Source organism: Megascapheus bottae, chromosome 15 (assembly GCF_031878675.1).
Source record: "Megascapheus bottae isolate mThoBot1 chromosome 15, mThoBot2.hap1, whole genome shotgun sequence".
Taxonomy (NCBI): Eukaryota; Metazoa; Chordata; class Mammalia; order Rodentia; family Geomyidae; genus Megascapheus; species Megascapheus bottae.
In genome coordinates, this window is record NC_143523.1 from 19814239 (window position 1) to 19834959 (window position 20721).

Genomic DNA, 20721 nt, shown 5'->3' on the forward strand with positions numbered 1-20721 from the left:
TCTACCAGTAAGCCAAACTCCCCCAGCCCAGCAAGATGATTCCTGAACTTCAACCAGGGTTGTTACTGAATAGCTTTTCCTCAGAATAAGGTGTTAGGAATTTAAAGATCAAGTTTAAAGAAATTTTCTTTTTCTCTGTGGAAAATGTCAATCTGGGGGCCAGGAGTGTGGCCTAGTGGTAGAGTGCTTGCCTAGCCTGCACGAAGCCCTGGGTTTGATTCCTGGGTACCATATACACAGAAGAAGCAGAAAGTGATGCTGTGGCTCAGGCAATAGAGCGATAGCTTTGAGAAAGCTCAAGGAAAGTGCCCAGACCCTGAGTTGAAGCCCTAGGATGGGGAAAAAAAAAAAAAGGAAGGAAGGAAGAGGAAGAGAGGTGGGAGGGAAGGAAGAAAAGAAGGAAAGGAAAGGAAAGGAAAGGAAGAAAAATGTCTACGGCTGGAATTTGGCCTAGTGGTAGAGTGCTTGCCTAGCATGCACGAAGACCTGGGTTAAATGCCTCGGTACCACATACATAGAAAAAGCTGGAAGTAAGCCGGGTGCGGTGGCTCACGCCTGTAATCCTAGCTACTCAGGAGGCTGAGATCTGAGGATCAAGCTTCAAAGCCAGCACAGGCACAAAAGGAGACTAAGACTCTTATCTCCAGTTAATCTCCAGAAAATTCTGGAAATTCTGGGAAATGGGGCTTGGCTCAAGGGTAGGGTGGTAGCCTTGAGCTGAAGAGCTCAGGGACAGCACCCAGGCTGAGTTCAAGCCCCAGGACCCCCCCCCCCAAAAAAAAAAGAAGCTGGAAGTAGTGCTGTGGATAAAGTGGTAGAGCTCTAGCCTTGAGAAAGCCCAAGGACAGTACTCAAGCCCTGAGTTTAAGCCCCAGGGCAGGAAGGAAAAAGAGAGAGAGAGAGAGAGAGAGAGAGAGAGAGAGAGAGAGAGAGAGAGAAGGAAAGGAAGAAAAGGCTCTGTCATAAATACACAGACTGGCTCTGTGTATTTATTTGGAATTAAGATTTATTGGAGACTTTGAGTTTAGATGTTCCCTTTTATTACTATTATGAGATGTGTTGCCACTGGGACATAACTCATTTATTTTTAAATAAATAATCTAAGCTTAAATGTCATCTTCTTGCTCCCTTCATCTGTTGTGATTGCCATTTGTCCCTTGCTGTGATCTTTTCATGTTCTTATCTGTGACATCACTGGCATTTACTTGTTTGTCCATTCTTCCATCAGTAGGAGAGCTGAGGCTTTGTCTGCCATCTTCTTTACTCCCAGGGCCTATAGCAGTGATAGATAAAGCAGGTTCTCACTGGCTGGGAGTTTGGCCTAGTGGTTATAGTGCTTGCCTAGCATGCACGAAGACCCGGGTTCGATTCCTTAGTACCACATATATGGAAAAAGCCAGAAGTGGTGCTGAGGCTCAAGTGGTAGAGTTCTAGCCTTGAGAAAGTCCAAGGACAGTGCTAAGGCCCTGAGCTCAAGCCCAGGACTGGCAAAAAAAAAAAAAAAAAAAGCAGGTTCTCACTAATTATTCATTTATTGAAGGAAGGAATTTTTTCCTGAGGAGCTATGATTACAGCTTTGAGTCACCAGCACCCTGTCTAGTTCATATACTTACGTTGTTTCTCCATTTTTGGACACTCCAACTAATTTCCTGTCTTCTCCCATTACCAACTGGCCAGCAGACTAAATAGTTTTGTGTACTTCTGGGAACAGATACCGAATTACCTCCTAGGCCAGATCCCTGCTTCTCAGTTTTGTTCATGCACCTAATTACTTCTTCCTGGCAATAGGCTTAGGTGCCCAGTGACCCAGGATTTCATACAGGGAATTGAGGGATAGCGTTTCAGAAAACACTCAGGTAGAAGGTGTCACAGTTGAGTGCTTTGTTCTCTGCCAGGGAGCTTACTGTTGTGCACCTCCCTTTGCCCTTCCCCCCCCCCCCACTTAATCATTTAAGGGAGGCTCCAAGCCAAATGGACCTCCTAGGACTTTTATGACTATTACGGTCTTCAAGAAAACCAATGCCTAGTGCTTAGCAAAGCCCACCTTCCCATGAAGCCTGCTCTCATGTGATGGTTATAATGAACTAGAGAGACTGAAGAGCAACTCTAATGAAAATGATCCGTGGTGGAGTTTTGACAATGATATTTTGAAAAAGCTTAGTGCCTACCTGTCTATCCAGTGTTGAATATTTAAGATGAAATGAATGCGGTACTGTATTTGTTTTGTCTTTGGAAACAATTTTTGCATCAATTATGAATTAGTTTGTTCCATTGCTTTGGTTGAGAGGTCAGTGTCATTCAATTAAATTCCATTTAATTGAGCCCTGGGAGACTAAAGATGCTTACAGTGATGGTGAAACCTGAGAATGTTGGCACTTTCTGTGATCATACAAGTGAAAGCTTTAAAAAAAAAAAAGTCATTGTGCTGTTGTCATAGTTCAGAGGCAGCAAAGCAGTTGGGAATGTTTTCTTTTTGTCTCTATTTTTCCATGGCCCTTCTTAGGAAATCCAGAAACATGATAAGCAAATCTTGTGAAACTATTGTTTCTTTGACAGCCGGATGAATGTTGAGCTTGTTTGAGAGTGAAGACTAAATATATTTTTCAGGGAGCCACCCAGTGCCTGACCTGAGCCTGAGGCTCAGCTCATTCAACCCGCTGCTGCTTTAATCTGAACAGTTTTGGCTTCCTAAATCATATGAGTGAATCTGTCATAGCTGTTTGGAAAATATCAGGAAAGATCCAGATCCCAGTCCAGAAATTGCTGCTGGCTTTTTGGAAGACACAGCTTGCCTTTGGGGCAGGCTGGGAGATGTGTCCTGAGGTTAAATGAGGCCAAGGATTCTGGACAGGAAGTGTCACATACTGTTTATATTTACTGAGAGTCCTCCTTATTCACAGCTGAAATTGCTTTTCCTCTCTCAGCACTGGGTGCCCTCTTTCTGCTAAGTTGGTCTTATGAAGAGAGAGGAGCTATAAAGTTTATGCAAAAGGTTGCCCAAGAACAAGAACAGCTTTCTGATTTAACATCCCATGTCATTGAACTAAACAAACAAATCATAATGAAAGTATGGAACAGTTATCAAGTGAGACCCTACCAGAGCAAACTTCCTACCCTCCCTAAATACCGTCCTACCCACTGGCCAGGCAGTGCATGCCTAGATCTTGTTGACCCAGAAGATTAGAAGCCTGTTTGGCAAAATCATAAACCAGTTGGTCTGGAGCTGTTCTTAGGTATGAGAAGAGGAAAAACAGTTTTTTTTTTCTCCCCTCAATATACAGGTGGAAATAAAGAATAACACCACTTCCAAGGCAATTCATCGTATATTTAAGAATGCCATAGAGCTGCTACAGGAAAAAGGACTTGTTTTCCAGAAAGATGGCAGTTTTCACAACTTGTACTATGTAAGTGATCTGTAACTTAAGTGTTTCCCTTTATTGCTTCAGTTACAAATGTAGTTATTACTTTCAGGTACCTACTTACTGGGGGTTTTTTTGTTGTTGTTAAAAAATCATTAAGGAGATACATAAAGTCAGAAGTGAAAGTCAGCTCTTATCTTTCCCAAGTTACTTCTTTTCACCAAAGATCCTTCCAGACATTTATCTGTATATTGACAAACGCACATATATACAAATGCATTCCTGTGGTATTTTTGTTGTTGTTTTTTTTTAAATAAGATCATCTGTGAAATCAGGATTTGTCAGCCTCAACACTGTGGTTGTCATGAGGTGTTCAGCAGCCGGCCTGACTTCATTCATTACATGCCAGTAGTACCTCCACTCTTGAGATAGTCACGAGATAGTCACAAATGTCCCTCGGCATTGCCAAGTTGAAAACAGTGCTCTAAGTAACAGTCCATGAGCTGGATGCCAATGGCTCACATCTGTAACACTTGCTACTCAGGAGGCTGAGATCTGAGGATTGCAGATTGAATCCAGCATGGGAAGGAAAGTTCATGAGATTTTTATTCCATTTAACTACAAAAAAAAAAAAAAAGTGGTAGAGTGCTTGCCTAGCATGCATGAAGACCTGGGTTCGATTCCTTGGTACCACATGCATAGAAAAAAGCCAGAAATGGTGCTGAGGCTCAAGTGGTAGAGCACTAGCTTTGAGAAAGTCCCAAGTACAGTGCTCAGGCCCTGAGCTCAAGCCCAGGACTGGCAAAAAAAAAAAAAAAAAAAACCACCAGAAATGGAGTTGTACTCAAATGTAGTGCCGTAAACAAAGATGCTCAGAGAAGTCTGACTGGTGGCTCATGCCTGTAATCCTAGCTACTCAGGAGGCTGAGTTCTAAGGATCACAGTTCAAAGCCAGCTGGGACACTAAAAGTCCGTGAAACTCTTTATCTCCAGTTAACCACAGAAAACCAGCAGTGGTGCTGTGGCTCAAGGGGTAGGGCAGTATAGCCTTGAGCTGAAGAGCTCAGGGACAACACCCAAGGTTTAAGTCCCATGACCCACAAAAAAAAAAAAGTTCAGAGACACTGGCTAGACCCTGAGTTCAAGCCCTAGGAATGGCATGCATACAAAATAATAATGATAATAATAATAATAATAATAATATAATATTCTGCAACCTCTTTGGTATGAAAACAGCACTTCCTAGACTCCTTTCCATGTTAGCATTTCTAGATCTTCCTCCTTCACATCCTCATGATATTTCCTTCACTGGGTACCTGATACAAAACTTTTGTTACTCCTTTGTGAGAGACATTTATGGTATGGACACCTTTGGCTCTCATATGAGATTGCTCTGACCCTTTCTGCACTACTGTCTTTGTAAACTCCGATCAGTTTTTCTCTGTGAGATTGACACTGGAAGGAAAACTGCAGGAGCAAAGGAAATGTTGATTAAGCTTTGGGATGACATAGTCCAGTCTGATTGGCCTCCCTAAAGGCTGTGCCCCTTGACTTCCAACCGGGAGAGGCTAAATGGCTGCTGCTCTGCCTCATCCAAAGTTCTCTTCTTAAAAACTGAGAGGTGAGTCAGTCACCTTGAGCAGGACTACAAGAGAGTGGGACAGCAAACTGAAGAGATACAGACTAGCCAGCACTGCTGTTTCTCCAGCTCTGATCCTCTGTTTTGTCAGGGGGTCCAATCAGGCCTCTGCCTGTTCTCTACCAAGTTGGCCAAAAGCCCTCCTGTAGCAGTGTCCCACTTCAGATGGCCAGGTAGGAGTTCTAGACCAGTGTTGTTTCTCAGGACATTAGTACAACAGCTGAGTTTATTGGTGCTAGGGGTACCATTGTTGCTATATCTGGATCAAGGGCTGGCACTAGAAAGATGTTTGGCAGCCTAATCATTGGTTGCTATGCCAGGAACCCAAGCAACAGCTCTTCTGTGCTATTCTGGGCTTTGCTCTGTCTAAGGCCATAGGGTTCTTCTGTGTACTGGGGCTTCAAGTAAGGGCCTGGGCATTATTCCTTGGCCTTTTTTTTCCCTCTCAAGACTGGCACTTTTACCACTTGAGCCACAGCTTTTGTTTTTTGGTGGATAATTGAAGGTAAGAGTCTCACAGACATTCCTGCTCAGGATGATTTTGAACTGTGGATGTTCAGATTGCAGCCTCCTGACTAGCTTAGGTTTATAGGCATGAGCCACTGGCACTTGGCTGATAGGCTCCTGGGAGTGGAGGGAATGTCACCTACCCAACCCTGCTGCTTCAACTCCATGTCAGATGTCAGTCTAGGTTCTGATTATGCTAATCTTTTACTATTAAACACAATATATACATATCCATGTGTGTATATATACATACATATATATTATGTTGTATATATACACACACATTAATATATATACATACATATATGTGTGTGTGTGTATATATATATATATATATATATATATATATATATATATATAGACTTCAAGAGCCTGTGAACTTCTTCAGACACATGTCTCTCACTGCCTCTAGGCAAGATTCTTGGACAATATATGGGAGAGGGAGCCTCAGCAGTGCATTTCCTAATGGGGATTTACTCTGGTGATTCTTTGTGTTAGAATTTTTTTTAATTCAGGGGTGTTTTCAACACTGTTGAGTAACTTCTGGGATTGACAGTTAAGCCTAGCATGAGTGCCATCCCCCTGTGAAGAGCTGGATAGACATGGTGGCGCTAGGCAAGGCAGCTCCGCTCCAGCCTCTCTTGGGACACACATTCCCACAATCCTCCATTAGGGTCCATAGAGAACAGCCCTTCCTGGGGAGCAGTAGGGCTGTAGCCGCCCAGGGCGAGGTGTGGCAGGGCAGAGCACTTCCTCCTGTGAATCACTGTGAGTTAGAATGGGGTGATTAAGCGAAAACAGATCTCCTGGTCACCCTCCCCCTTCCAGTCTTGCCTGCCTTGTAGGCCCAGTGTCAATATGCATTGACTTCTAGTGCTTTCTGGCTTCCTTGTGAGTTGAATAAATACAGGTATTACCATGCACCCCTCTGTAAGTCAGGTCCCCCAAGAGTTCCTGTAGAGAACAGCTGTATGTTTTCATATTTGTCTTCCTCCCTTCTTGTCTTCCTCTCTCATTCATTTTCTTCTTTCTTCCTTTCTTCTCTTCGTTACTATTTTTGTAATAATGGTGAAATGCATTTGATGGCTGCTTCCCTATTACCACATCTAGTTGAGAAAGAAACTTGGATTCTTCCATCTGTCTTCGAGAGCAGTGTTTCAATGAATAGGCTAGTTTGTTCTTACAGGGCTTTTTTCCTTTTATTTTTCATTATTCTTAGGGAAAGTCAGAAAAGTAATGAAACATAACATAAATGTCAAGACCCAGAGGAAGAAGACCTGGAGTGGAGATCAAAGGCTTTGATCACCTGCCCTTCCCTTAGAAAACAGTATGACAAGCCTGGTGCTGCTGGCTCATGCCTGTAATCCTAGCTACTCAGAAGACTTGAGATCTGAGAATCACGGTTTGAACCAACCTGGGGAGGAAAGTCCATGAGACACTTAATGTCCAATAAACGATACAGAAAAAGCTGGAGGCAGCACTGTGCCTCACATGGCAGAGTACTAGCCTTGAGCACATAGAGGCTCATAGACAATGCCCAGGACTGAGTTCAAGCCCCAGGACTGACAGAAAAAAAAGACAAAAGACAAAAACTATGAGTAAGGGCACACACACACACACACACGCACGCACGCACACACACACACACACACACACACACACACACGCACACACGCACACACGCATGCACGCCATCAATCCCAGTGCTCATCGGCCAGCCTGGGCTACATGGCAAGACCCTGCCTTTACCTCCTGAGTAGCTAGGATTACAGGTGTGAGCCACTGCACCCGGCTGAGAACATTATTCCTTAAAAGTAGAGTTCCAGATTTTCTTTACCAACTCCTCAGGATGTGTGCCCTGGATAGTTTGACAGCAGGCCAAGTATCCAAACACCTGTTAGTGTGGGGAGGTGGCTGTTGGGAAATCTTTGAGAAATGGGCCTGCATGCTAATGTGGGAGTCTGGATGACACAACCACGTGTTCACTAAGGAAATTTCCTCTCTGAATGGCTTTTCCTATTTAGGTAACCAGTGAAGACAAAGACCTCTATAGGAATATCCTCCAGATCATTCGAGAAGACTGCCAGAAGCCAAACCGTAAGTGGCATTCATGGAGAGTAGTCTCACCGCAGCAAAGACCTAGACAGAGCATCAGGACATGGGGCTGTTCCCAGAAGTTACTAGGGAAGGTGATGTCCCTGGGCCTCAGTTCCCTCCCTTCTGAGGTACATTGAGGCTAACACAGTTGCCCAGACATCGGCTGCCCATAAGATCCAACCTAGGAGCACATTTAAATGCCCAGCATCTACTTCAGGTCCTTCATTCTGGTTCAGTGGGGCATGGGGGCTGGGGAGCTTCACAAGTGAGCTTCACAGGAATCCCAGGACAGTGAGGTGAGCCTCCCCACTATGGCTCTGTGATGTCACCTAGTTCTCTTGGTTGTATTTTTTGTTCCACATGGATCCCATTCATTTGTACAGAAACTTGACATTTTCCTCACTTCTGACATTAAGGCCTTTTGGTGTTGGGTGGAATGGTTCTAGACATGACAATTTATGGATGATGTAATCCAGTGATTTTGGAAGCTGATACTTTGCAAATGAAATGGCTTAAAAAAAAAAATGGAGTTTTGTGGAATTAGGACAGCCTCTAGTGGATGGACACTTGAACTGCAGCTGGTCTGACAGTGAACATGACCATTTTCACGCTAGTTAGAAAAAGAAAACATGCGGCTGGGAGTTTGGCCTAGTGGTAGCGTGCTTGCCTAGCATGCACAAAGACCCGGGTTCAATTCCTCATGTACCACATACATAGAAAAAAAGCCAGAAGTGGTGCTGAGGCTCAAGTGGTAGAGCTCTAGCCTTGAGAAAGTCCAAGGACAGTGCTCAGGCCCTGACCTCAAGCCCAGGACTGGCAAAAAAAAAAAAAAAAAGAAAAGAAAACATTAGTTCTGCTTTTAAGTTCTGTGCAAACCAGTCGGTTTTCAAGGTGACACATTTTGCAAGTAGATGCTAGTAATGATGTTAACAAATAATGCTAGAAGAAAAAGGAGAGGTTGTTATGGGTCCCAGACCCCTAAAGCTGTTTGCTTTCTGTTCAGAGAAGGTTCCCTCCAATCTTTTCAGCCCAGATACCCCTACATCTTGGACCTGCTCCAGGCTGAGTCAGCCAGGAACAGAGCCAGTTCTTCTGTCCTCATATTTAGGACTTGATGATGTCAGAGCCCAGAATGGTGTGACAACAGATCTTAAAATAAACTCAAAGCAGTCTATACTTTCAATGCAAGTGGATGGATGTTTCCTTCATTTAGAACAGTAAGAACAAACATCCTTTAGTTGAGAGAAAACCTGTGTGTCTTGCACTTTGGGAGCACTTGACAGCTTGAATGGGACTCGTCTCCGTGTTGGGATAGAGGGTGCTCTCAAGATACCATCTTAAATTCCCAGAGTCCCTGGCCATATTCTTAGCTCAGTCTAGATTAGTCATGGTTTAAAGCCTAGGATAAAGCAAATGAACTGAATAAAGTTCTTAGGAAGACCTGGCAGCTTCAGATGACTTGAGGCCCAGTAAAAGTATTAGGTTTTATATCCACGCCAGGCCAGATCCCTCTTGGGTGAGCATATACATGAACTGCCTCTGCCAGTCAGACCATAAAGTAGCCTGTAAACACCACAAGCCAATTACCTACCACTAATAAACTCCCAAGATGAATTCTGGAGCCTGAATAGCAGACGCCAGTGGAAGACTTCATAGGGACTATCTCGACATCGGCTGCAAACCACTCTTCTTTGTATTGCCATCATCTGTATTGCCAGTGTGTTAAAATTAGTCTGAGACAGGCATGGTGGCTCAGAGTTGTCACCAATGTCGTCGTCGGCGTCCTTGTCGTCATCATCATCATCGTCATCATAATCATCCTAGCTTTTTACGAGGTGGAAATTAGGAGGATTGTGCTTTAAGGTCAGCTTAGACCGAATTTAGAAAATCCCCCCCTCTCTAAAAAACAAGCCGTGTTTGATGACACTAACTTGTCTGTCCAGTTATTAGCAGCATAACATTATGGTCTGAAGCTGGACTCATGGGGAAAAAAATGTTAAAAATGTGACCCTCTGTGGAAAATAGACTAAAGCAAAAATTCACTGGAGATGTGGCTCAAATAAAAGAGCACTTGCCTGGCCTGTGTGATACCCTGTGTTTAAACCCTAATACTGACAAAACCATTACTCAGAATAATAAGTGTACATCATAAAAAAGGGCAAATTAACACCAAGAAAAATCAGATCCCCTCCCAGCAACAAGCCTTAGGCTCTCTCCCTGTCTCCAGAGGCTCATTGTTCCACTTCTTGCATATTCTTCTGGAAATGATGGGTGCACTTACAGGCATACTTGTAGAATTTTTCCTACACTGTCCTAGTACTTGTGGTTTATAGCCAGCCCTGGCTTTTATAGTTATTTGATAATAATACTGCATATGCAAAGGGGCCTAGGCCCCTTGGCTGCATAATATTCTACACATGTCCCAAGAATTATAAGATGATTTCTTTTTTATTTATTTTTTAGTTTATATGGTACTGAAGAATTGAACCTAGGGCTTCATGTATGATAGAAAAACACTCTGCCACCACTAAGGCATATTTCCAGCCCCATACAAGAACATTTTTTTGTGTGTGGGTTGTGGGGCTTGAACTCTGGGCCTGGCACTGTCCCTGAGTTCTTCAGCTCAAGGCTACTGCCCTACCCCTGGGTCTAGGTATTGTCCCTGAGCTCTTCAGCTCAAGGCTACTCCCCTACCCACAGCGCCACTTCAGAGATAAGAGTCTCATATTCTTTAGTGCCCGGGCTGGCTTTGAATTGTGATCTTCAGATCTCAGCCTCCTGAGTAGCTAGGATTACAGGCGTGAATCACGGCGCCTGGCCATACAAGAACATTTCTTTCTTCATCCCTACCAGGCCTTTAGTTCATTTCTGCCCTTTGATACGATAAGCATTGAGTATTTTCTGGTCAGGATGACCGGTGGAAGGACCTGAACTTAGTCATTTCTGAGTGTTTCAACTTATAGTAGGAGAAGGAGTGTGCCCATCTAGCCACATTAGGTCTCTGAAGGACAGGGATTCATTTGATGTCCTGTATGTTCCTCCCTCTCCCCCATGCATCTGGAAGACTACTTTTTTTTTTCTTTTTTTTTTTTTTTTGTGGGTCATGGGGCTTGAATTTGGCCTGTGCATTGTCCCTAAGCTCTTCAGCTCAAGGCTACCACCTTATCCCTTGAGCCAAGCCCCACTTCCCATTTTCTAGAGGTTAATTGGAGATAAGAGCCTCAGGTCCTTTTGTGCCCAGGCTGGCTTTGAACCATAACCCTCAGATTTCAGCCTCCTGACCAGCTAGAATTACAGGCGTGAGCCACCACGCCTGGCTGGAACCACTTTACCAGACCCCCTTGTGAAGAAATGGCTTCAGGCCTGAGGCTGTCAACATCACTCCCTAGGGCCCCACAGATGCCAACCCTGATCGTCTCAACCCTAAGCACATGGGCCTTACAAACTGAGATAAAAGCCGAGCAGCCCTGAAACTCCAGGTGTGGGCTCTCCGCAATGTGCACCTGGTTTGACAAGCCCCTCTCCACCCTCCACCTTGCTCTTGGTTTCTCTTCTCTGGGTTTTGAGTCTGTAGCTCCTTTTGGCAAGACTGAGATACATGGCTCCCTTGAGGTTATGGTGTGACAGTGACATACTTGCCACGGGGCTCCTCTCCCTTTTTTTTTTTTTTTTTGCCAGTCCTGGGCTTGAGCTCAGGGCCTGAGCACTGTCCTTGGACTTTCTCAAGGCTAGAGCTCTACCACTTGAGCCTCAGCACCACTTCTGGCTTTTTTTCTATGTATGTGGTACTGAGGAATTGAACCCGGGTCTTCGTGCATCTAGGCAAGCACGCTACCACTAGGCCAAACTCCCGGCCCCCTTCCTCTTCTTACAACCACCCTGTGGAGTAGGTGCTTTTAGTTCCATGGGCTACTTTGCCCAGTCATAGAGGAAGGACTTACAACCCTGTTTTAGGTGTGCTCTACGTGTTCCTCCATGCTCAGTGTTATACTTTCAGTAGGCGTCTAGAAAATAGTCATGTTGTAAACTGATACGGACAGTTAAACCAGCGGAGAGGAGTCATGAGGAGACACAGCCACTAGAGGTCACAATTCATCATTTTAACCCAGGACCCAGACCTTAGAGATGGTTAGGACCTCAGTTGACTCCGTGTCCCAGCTGCTAAGAGAAACTTGAGACCTGAGGATACCATGACTTTCCCAAGCTACAGAAGCACACCAATGTCAGACTGTTTTACTGATATCTCAATATCTCTATGAGCACCTTCCAGGACATTTGTCACCTAAAAGCAGCATACCAGGACAGCAGAGCAGCTGTGTGCCAGGGACTCCTCATAACCCTGTTGTCTTCACAGAAAAAGTCAGCTTTCAATGACAGGACTGACTTTGCCTCAGAACTAGAAATTATGTTTTATGTCATGTTGCAATACTTACATAGTTCTAATATATAGTTCTATATATAATGTCTAAGATGAACATATGAAATAAAGTCTTAAATAATTCTAATTATAAAGCATGGATCTTACGATTTTTCTTTTTCCTCTTGTTTTTGAGGAAGGGCAGTACTGGAGATTGAGCTCTGGACATGGACACATGGTAGACAAATACTTAATCAGTTGAATCACACCCTCAGTTTTTTGACTCTTTAGATTGCTTTTCAGATAGGATCTCACAGTTTTCCCTGGGCCAACCTCACATCTCAGTCCTCCTACCTCTGTTGACTAGTTGGAATTTTACCAGCCTAGCCTCCAACCACAGTACTTCTATCTCTGCTTCCCAAATAGCTGGGATTAAAGTCAGGAACCACCATTCCTGGCCCTGTAATTTTTCCATTCCAATCTATTTTAGTCTGCATGGTAAGAAAAAGAATGCCAATCACAAGCCACAGAAATTAATTTCATGTTCCCCTAATGGTCACAATCCGTAGTAGGAAAGCCACTAGTATAAATTGTTGGTTTAAACAAGGCAGGGAGTTACTAGCCCTTAGCTTTTATCACTGTAGAGCAAGTGGCCTTGGTAGAGGGCAAGAGGTTACTAGATTATAACTGTCACAGGCGAGACTGGATGGAAGCCAGGCCTGAGGCAAGAAAAAAGGCCAAAGTCAAGTAAGAAGTCCTTGGCCCCATGATGGTCTGGGAAGCCAATGGTTGTGCCCTGCAAATGTGAGGTACACATGTAATAGCACTAGAGAGAGGAGTTTACCAAGCACTGGAAATCCATTCGGTTATGGATGTAAAATAACTAGTTGGGAGCCAGGAGTTTGGCCTACTGGTAGAGTGCTGCCTAGCATGCAAAAGGCCCTGGGTTCAATTCCTTGGTACCACATAAAAAAGCCAGAAGTCCTATGGCTCATGTAGTAGAGTGCTAGCCTTGAAAAAGCTCGAGGACAGTGTCCAAGCCCTGAGTTCAAGCCCCAAGACTGGCAAAAAAAATTTTTTTTAATTACTGATTTGTGGCTTAGTGGTAGAGTGCTTGCCTAGCATGCGTGAAGCTCTGGGTTTGATTCCTTGATACCACATACACAAAAAAGGCCTGAAGTGGTTATTGTGACTCAAGTGTACAATGTTAGCTTTGAGCAAAAGAAGCTCAGGGACAGTGCCCAGGCTCTTGAGTTCAAGCCCCAGAACCAACCAAAAAAAAAAAAAAATACTGATTGGAATCCTTGAAGATTGAAGGTCAGAGGCTTTGAGCAATGGGTTCATGTCATTGTAGACATAAAGAATTTTGGAGCAGAGTTTTGTTTTGGTTTTGTGATCATCTAAACCAGTACATCTCAGATTTTCATATGCACAAGAATCCTGTAGGGATCCTACAAGAAGCAAGTGCTGGTTGAGGAAGTTGGAGATGGTTAGAAGAGGGTCTGACAGTCATATCCAAGCTAAACTACTGCCTTCTTCCTTCAGACAGGGAGAAGGGCTGCCACTTCTTGCACATCTTGGCCTGTGCACGCTTGAACTTCTACCCTGGTCTGAGTGAGGCTGTGCTGCGGCAGGTATTGGAGCTCCTGGAGGACCAGAGTGACATCGTCAGTACCATGGACCACTACTACATGGCCTTCTGAGCAGAACCTGCCCAGCTGCCGAGTAACAGGACGAGGTGGTGTTCAGCACAGAGCTGAAGCTAACCAGTGAGCCTGCAAGCAGTTCCCTCATATTAGACTGTGAAATTCAGTCCGTTTGAGAATGGTATCTGGCCACCTTTCACCTGCTCTGTCAGTGGACTGTGGTGATATTCATGTCAGTCATGACATAAGAAAACCTTCCTTGCAGCTGGGAGCTAGTGGCTCATTTCTGTAATCCAGGCCACTTAGGAGGCTGTAATCTGAATATCATGGTTCAAAGCCAGCCCAGGCAGGATATCAGAAGTAGTGCTGTGGCTCAAAGTGGTAGAGTACTAGCCTTGAGCTAAAGAGCTCAGTGATGGGTCCCAGTCCCTGAGTTCAAGCCCCACAACTGACAAAAAGTGGAAAAAAAAAGATAAAAGAAAGCCTTTCTTGCATACCTTCTGGCTGGACTAACTATCACTCATGATGCAGAACAAGAGTACAGGGTGTTGGTGGCTAAATCCTGATGACAGTGGCCCTGTCCTGATGGAGAGCATGTCCCTAGTAGAGAGACTATAAGAAGTGAAGAGCTTGTGGCCAGAGCACACAGTCCCAAAACTTTGAGGCTCCAGGATATCGGATCCATCCCCACAGGCCTCTCCTTGAGGTTAACAACTGGTGTAGAGATTGGCTCTCCCTGATGGAGGCAGCCTCAGACTTGAGATCTGGGTTACTGCTGTCTACAGGTCTCCAGGGGCTGGGAGTGCGTGGGGATCTGAGACATGTCTCGTCATTCTCCTTCTGTGTTGAAAATAGTCACTAAGCATTTCCTTGTGCTCACAGAAGCACATGACTCAATGCACGGTCCCTGTTTTCCCTGAACGTGGCAGAGACTATCAGCCAGTTTCCTGGCAGACAGTAAATGTTATTTTCAAGGTTGCTGTTGAGTGAGCGAGACATGCTGATACCATCCAGACAAAGACTACATATGTGTCCAGACAGGTGAGGCAGTCATGCTCAGAATGACAAGATAAAGGAAAAGCATCTGAGGTATGTAGTAAACTTGTTCTAACAGCAAAGGACAAATTGAGCCAGCAAAAATGAAAGTCTGGAGAAAGATTTGGAGTTAATTACCGTCCTTGCATTGAAGGTATATCTGCTTGCATCTGCTGTTCAGGCTCTTGATGTGCTCGAGTCTCGGTGGCTCGCCTGGAGATCCTGCAGGCCCAAAAGCTGTTTTGCCCTTGTGGACAGGCTTTATTCTTTACTCAACCCAGCCTTAGCTAATGTAGCAGGCAGAGAGATAGCACTGGCAGATCACTTCTTGTCCTAGACTTTCTGCTCTGACCCAAACCTGTAGCAACTATTAATGATTATAATGACCAGAGCTGTTTTGCAACTTTCCTGCATTCAGAAGGGTCTCAATTGAGTAGATTCTGCCAGAATAATATCCCACAATTCTTCCTCCAGGTCAAGGACTGTGCCATGATAAATACATCTTTTATTAATGGGGCTTCCCAGGAAGAATATAGAATGAGAATGTGACAAAGGCAGATCCTGGCACAGTAACCCCATCCTAGAGGTTTGTCTCCAGGAGACAGTATGAAAGAATAAATACATAAAATACCCATTGTTGCTGGGCGTAGTGGCACAGTCTATGATCCCAGCTATGCTAGAGGCAGAAATTGGGAGGATCACGATTATATGCTAATCTGGACAAAAAACAAAGTTAAATCTATCTCAAAACAAGGGCAGGGAGAAGCCAGGCATGAGTGGCTCACACTTATAATTGTACCTACTCAAGAGTCAGAAATATGAGGACTGTGGTTTTAAACCAGCTGAAGGCAGGAAGGGTCATGAGACACTTATCTTCAATTAACCAGCAGAAAAGTGGAAGTGACACTGTGGCTCAAAGTAGTAGAGTGCTAGCCTTGAGCAAAAAAAGTTAAGTGCCTAGGCCCTGAGTTCAAGCTCCACAACTGACCCCCCCCAAAAAAGTGTAACAAGAAGATATTATTTTCATGGAGCACTACACCCATATCTAATGGGAAGAAAATTGAGTCATAGACCTATTTATAATGAATACAACCATTGATCTAAACCTGGGTGGATATAGGTATCTATATTGTACGTTTCTGCATGTACATATTTATAAATGCAGCGTATGATACACAGATATTCAATAGGCCACTTCCATCTAGAAATAGTTTCTATACTTAGATTTTAGGACACCAAACTGCCTGGCTGCCCTTTCTCCTTGATTCAGTCCTGTCTCCCTGAAGATTCAGGGTGCAGTTAGTTGTAGACCTTGTTTCTGCTGGCTCATTCCTTGGTGTGTCACAGCCTCAGGGGTCATATCATCTACATGCTACCCTGCTTCCTAGTTTGCCTCCCAGTTGGACCTGTCCCCCACCTTCAGATTCCTGAACTTCATCCACCAAAAGCCAGGCGCCTGGTCACCCCTGTCCTCCTTCAGTTTTCCCTAGTCTGGGAAGCTCTGTTTTCCAATTGCAAGCCAAATCCATTGACTTCTTTCTCACACTCACTCTAGCATCTAGTGATGCTCCCACTTCCCGAGGCTTTGGAGTCTAATCCCAGGTAGTGCGGGCATCCCAGTGCTACCCAGCCACCCTGCTGTCCCCTCACTCTTCTGCCCAGAGTGCTCTTCCTTGAGATAACCTCATGACATGCCTCCCTTCCCCTTCAAGGTCCTCTTGTTCGGGTATCCCCTTCTCAGTGAGGCTTGCTTCTGATCTCTACTGGCCCTAACCAACCTCCACTTCCTCCTCCCTGGGACACAGTCCCCAGCTTTCTTTTCCCCACAGTACTTGTTACTGCCTTCCTTCCATACTCGGAATGTGCTGTGCCCCTAGTAGAAGGAATGCTACATGAGGCCAGAACACACACACACACACACACACACACACACACACACACACACACACACACACCTTCCTCCTCTTTCTATCACTCTTTTTTTCCTTGTTAATTGGAGAAGAGTATCATAGATTTCTCTGCTTAAGACTGATTTTGAACCTTGATGCTCAGATCTCAACAGCCTGAGTAGGTAGGATCATAGGCATGAGCTACTGGCACCCAGTTGATGCTTTTATATTTATAATAATATATAAATATTTTTTTAAAAATTTGACAGTGTCTTACTGTATAGTCCAGACTGGCCTCGTGATCTTCCTGCCTCAGTCTCCCACTGCCAAGATTATAAGTGTGTGCCGCCACGCCTTACTTGGATGCTTTTAAATTACCTCTCCGTGCCTGGTATTTTTGTAATTAGAAAATGTCATCTCTATAAAAACGGTAAACTTATTTCCCATTCCTCACTCCACCTGAATCATAAGTAAGCCAAGAATACACTATGTCTTTCTTCCATAGCATGTAAAGACTCTGGGAAGCTATTAGAAAGCATTCTGGAGCATTCACTGCTTGTGTAGTGGAGACCAACCAGAGGATGCCTCTGAAAGAGGCACCCGGAGCCACTGGCCTCCTCCAGCTCTCTGTAGGCGTGCTTCAGGGGTGTGGACACACATGTAGTTTGTGGAGGCAAGAAGACAAATGGTGCTACTGTCTGAGGATTTGTTTGAAGATCCATGATTACCCCATCTGGTAAGCCACCAGTGTTTCTTATCCCTCGAAGACACTTCTTTGTAATTATTCCCCTGTGATGGTGTGCCAGTTCACTGGCCGGGAAAGCCAAGTGGAAAGAAGTGTATTCAAAGATGAGGAGTCTAAGACTCAAGGCCGAGGACTGAAACCAAGCAAACTTACAATTTTCCACTGGCAGAAACATCTCTATTTTCTTATTAATGTGGTTTCGCTCCCACAAGTGGCTTCTAGAGCAGTTTTCCCCCAAGAAGCATTGTTTCCTTGCTAAATTTACATGAAGTCTATAGCAGAGTCAGACCATGATGTGGCTTTGCTGGAGACATCAGCAGAGGCATCATCCCACAGAGGGGATGATGGTGGGACAAAGACCCCTCCTATGCAATTCTATGTGCATAGCATTCTACTGGCAGAGCGGCTGATTATAAAGCACATGTGCTTCCATGTGCTTCCATGGGTCTCCACTGTCATCCAGAAATGTAATTCAACCTATAATTATTGTACTTTGGCCATCTCTCTGTTAACCTCTGCTATATTTATTAAGCAAAAATAAATAGAGAAGTCACAGTACAAGGTTCTATATTCACAAAAATTCTAAATCAGATTCAGAATTCCTCTGTGTCTCAATTCTGTGATTTTCCTATTGTGACTTAAAAATGAGCGCTGATATGGCTTGAAATGGGTTGCCATGTGTCTGTGATTTTTTTGTTTTGTTTTTGTTTTTGTTCTGGGTTGAAATCTGAGTTCAATTAAACGTCTACTATTCTATTTTTGAAAAATGAAGAAATTAACAGTTTTCATTTGGGGTCATAGAGGAACTTTAAAGAGCCCATGATAGGTCTAGGTTTGTTTTTAGAAAGTTACAATAAAACAGCATCTCCTTAAAGCAGATTGATTTGATTAAAGGTCTGTGAATGGGTGAAAAATCATAGACCAGACACTTTTCAGCACTGCAACAGTGACACGCTAGCAATTTCTTCCTTGGGAGGAGAGCTTTTGCATGGGGCTAAAATTTGTTGTGCTGTATTTATTATAATATAAATTTATTTTGTGCTGGTAGATTTCAACATATAATGTTATGCAGGAGAACACTGAGCTATTAGCATGGGCTTTGGCCTTTTGGGATTTCATTCCTTCTTCCCAAACAGGATGCCATATTGCCTCAGGGTAGCTTGATTTAGGAGCTGAACTAAAATGTTGTAAATCCAGTAGATGTTTTCTGGAAACTGGATTGTGGGGCAGGATCAGAGCTGAATGGTCCCCAGGCCCTTGTGACCTGCACTGCCCTCCCTGGTGGTCCTGCGGCAGGTGGCGGAATGGCAGGACTTTTGTGGAGAGCTTGTGTTGTCACATGAGGGCAGTTCCTCAGCCTAGGGTCCACAGCTTTACAAGATTCCCAGCCCTGGGCCGGGAATTTGGCCTAGTGGTAGAGTGCTTGCCTAGCATGCATGAAGACCCGGGTTCGACTCCTCGGTACCACATACATAGAAAAAAGCCGGAAGTGGTGCTGAGGCTCAAGTGGTAGAGCTCTAGCCTTGAGAAAGTCCAAGGCCAGTGCTCAGGCCCTGAGCTCAAACCCAGGACTGGCAAAAAAAAAAAGAAAAAAAAAAAAAGATTCCCAGCCCTAAGCCTCATCCTGAGGGGCATGCAGGCTGAGGCCTTGGGCTCAGAAGCGTGGCCCTATCCCTATTTTCCACGTTCTGTAGACCTCCCCTCACCCTCAGAAAAGGGAGAATGTTGCCTCATCCTGCTACTGCCAATGGAACTTTCCTGTCGGACCAGAGGATGAGGAGTCACATCTGAGATAAATTGAAATGAGAGCCAAAAAAGAGCTGGAGTGTGATGGCACATGCCTACAATCACAGCTACTCAGGAGGATGCGGTTTAATGCCAGTCTAAGCAAAATGTAAGACCCCCATCTCAACCAGCAAGTCTGACATGATAGCACATCTCTGTAATCTTAGTTACACAGGAGGCATGGGTAGAAAGATGTAGATCTGAGGCTAGATCAGGACACAAATAAGAGACCATAGGAAAAACAACTCTAGCAAAAAAAAAAGTGCTAGGGGTGTGGCTCAAGTGATAGAGCACCTGCCTACAAAATATGAAGCCTTTAGTTCAAATCCCAATGCAGCCCCATGTCAGGCCCATCTGAGTTTTGGAAGTCAAATTCATAAAGTACTACAGTTAGAACAAATCAAGATGCATCTTAGAATGAGGTTATGCTCACCCACTCTCCTTCCTGTGTGATCTCTTGAGTGGGCAGTGAACAGGTGACATCATAACATGGACTAGGCAGGCCCATTGCTTATGACTCTCTCATCAGAGTGCACTGGTGCTGGGCCGGGAGTTTGGCTTAGTGGTAGAGTGCTTGCCTAGCAAGAAAGAAGACCCGGGTTCGATTCCTCGGTACCACATACATAGAAAAAAGCCAGAAGTGGTGCTGAGGCTCAAGTGGTAGAGCTCTAGCCTTGAGAAAGTCCAAGGACAGTGCTCAGGCCCTGAGCTCAAGCCCAGGACTGGCAAAAAAAAAAAAAAAGGTGCACTGGTGCCACAAAACACCTGGAAATCATTGCCTCAGAAACTATGGGAGGAAGATGGGGACATTTTGTCAGGATTCCTCAGTGGGGTCTGCTTCTTCGTGATCTGAAAATATTCTAGCCCACTGCCCTTGCTTGTCGTTCTAAGCATGAGAGAAGGTGGCCATGAACACATTCTGTGTTTACTTGGGGCTGAGGACAGAGGCAAAGAATCAGTTCGGGAGATTCCAGACCTCCTTGAACATGAACAAGCTTGCAGGACTGATGCCCAGCCCAGCCCAGCCCCTCGCCTCTGGTAGTCAGCAAGCTTGGCCTGTGCCTGCGGTTTCTGTCCCGCCTAGACTTGCCTTGGTCTGGTAGAGGGTAAGAAATGGAAACTACTCTTCTGGAAACAACAGCTGGCTTAGGAATGCTGGTCTCAGCACTGTGCCCAGGGCTGGGCCCTCAGTGCCAGAAGGCATCCTGGGAGGGCGAGGGAGGCAGGAAGTAGACTGCCAACTCGGTCCCTTTGCTGTAGACCAAGAGAAATGGCAGCTGGGCAGCCTCTGAACCTGCTGGCTGAGGACTCTGGATTTCCACAGGGCACCCGTGGTGTCCCCTTCTTCCTCCTGGGCACGACCTGCCCCTGGCTCTCCCTCTCCTCCATATTGCTTGCAGGTTCTCCTCTGCGGCGGCCCACATCCATTCATCTGTAGTTTATGATAGACTCAGGAGAAGGTGCAAGGTTAGTGCTTAATGAATAGCCAGTGTGCTACAGAGCACCCGCTGTTACGGGGCATTATGGCAGGGATGGAAGAACACCAAGACCGTTCCCGTCTCCAGGAAATTTTCAGTCCAGTGGGGTATGGACATGTGAATTATCATCCGGATACAAGCAGGTTTCACTTGACCCACGGGGTTTTCAATTTTATATCAACAT

The 20721-nt window shown here is 44.9% G+C and overlaps 1 protein-coding gene across 1 annotated transcript in view; it reads left to right on the plus strand.

The window, feature by feature from the left end:
• Stn1 (STN1 subunit of CST complex) overlaps window positions 1-18085 on the plus strand; it is a 39495-nt gene extending 21410 nt beyond the window's left edge. The window contains exons 8-10 of the mRNA XM_090345950.1: window positions 3282-3404; window positions 7530-7602; window positions 13505-18085. Of these exons, the coding sequence (XP_090202076.1) occupies window positions 3282-3404; window positions 7530-7602; window positions 13505-13662 (354 nt within the window). The 3' untranslated portion in view covers window positions 13663-18085. The remainder of the gene's footprint in view (window positions 1-3281; window positions 3405-7529; window positions 7603-13504) is intronic.
• Window positions 18086-20721: the final 2636 nt, after the last annotated feature.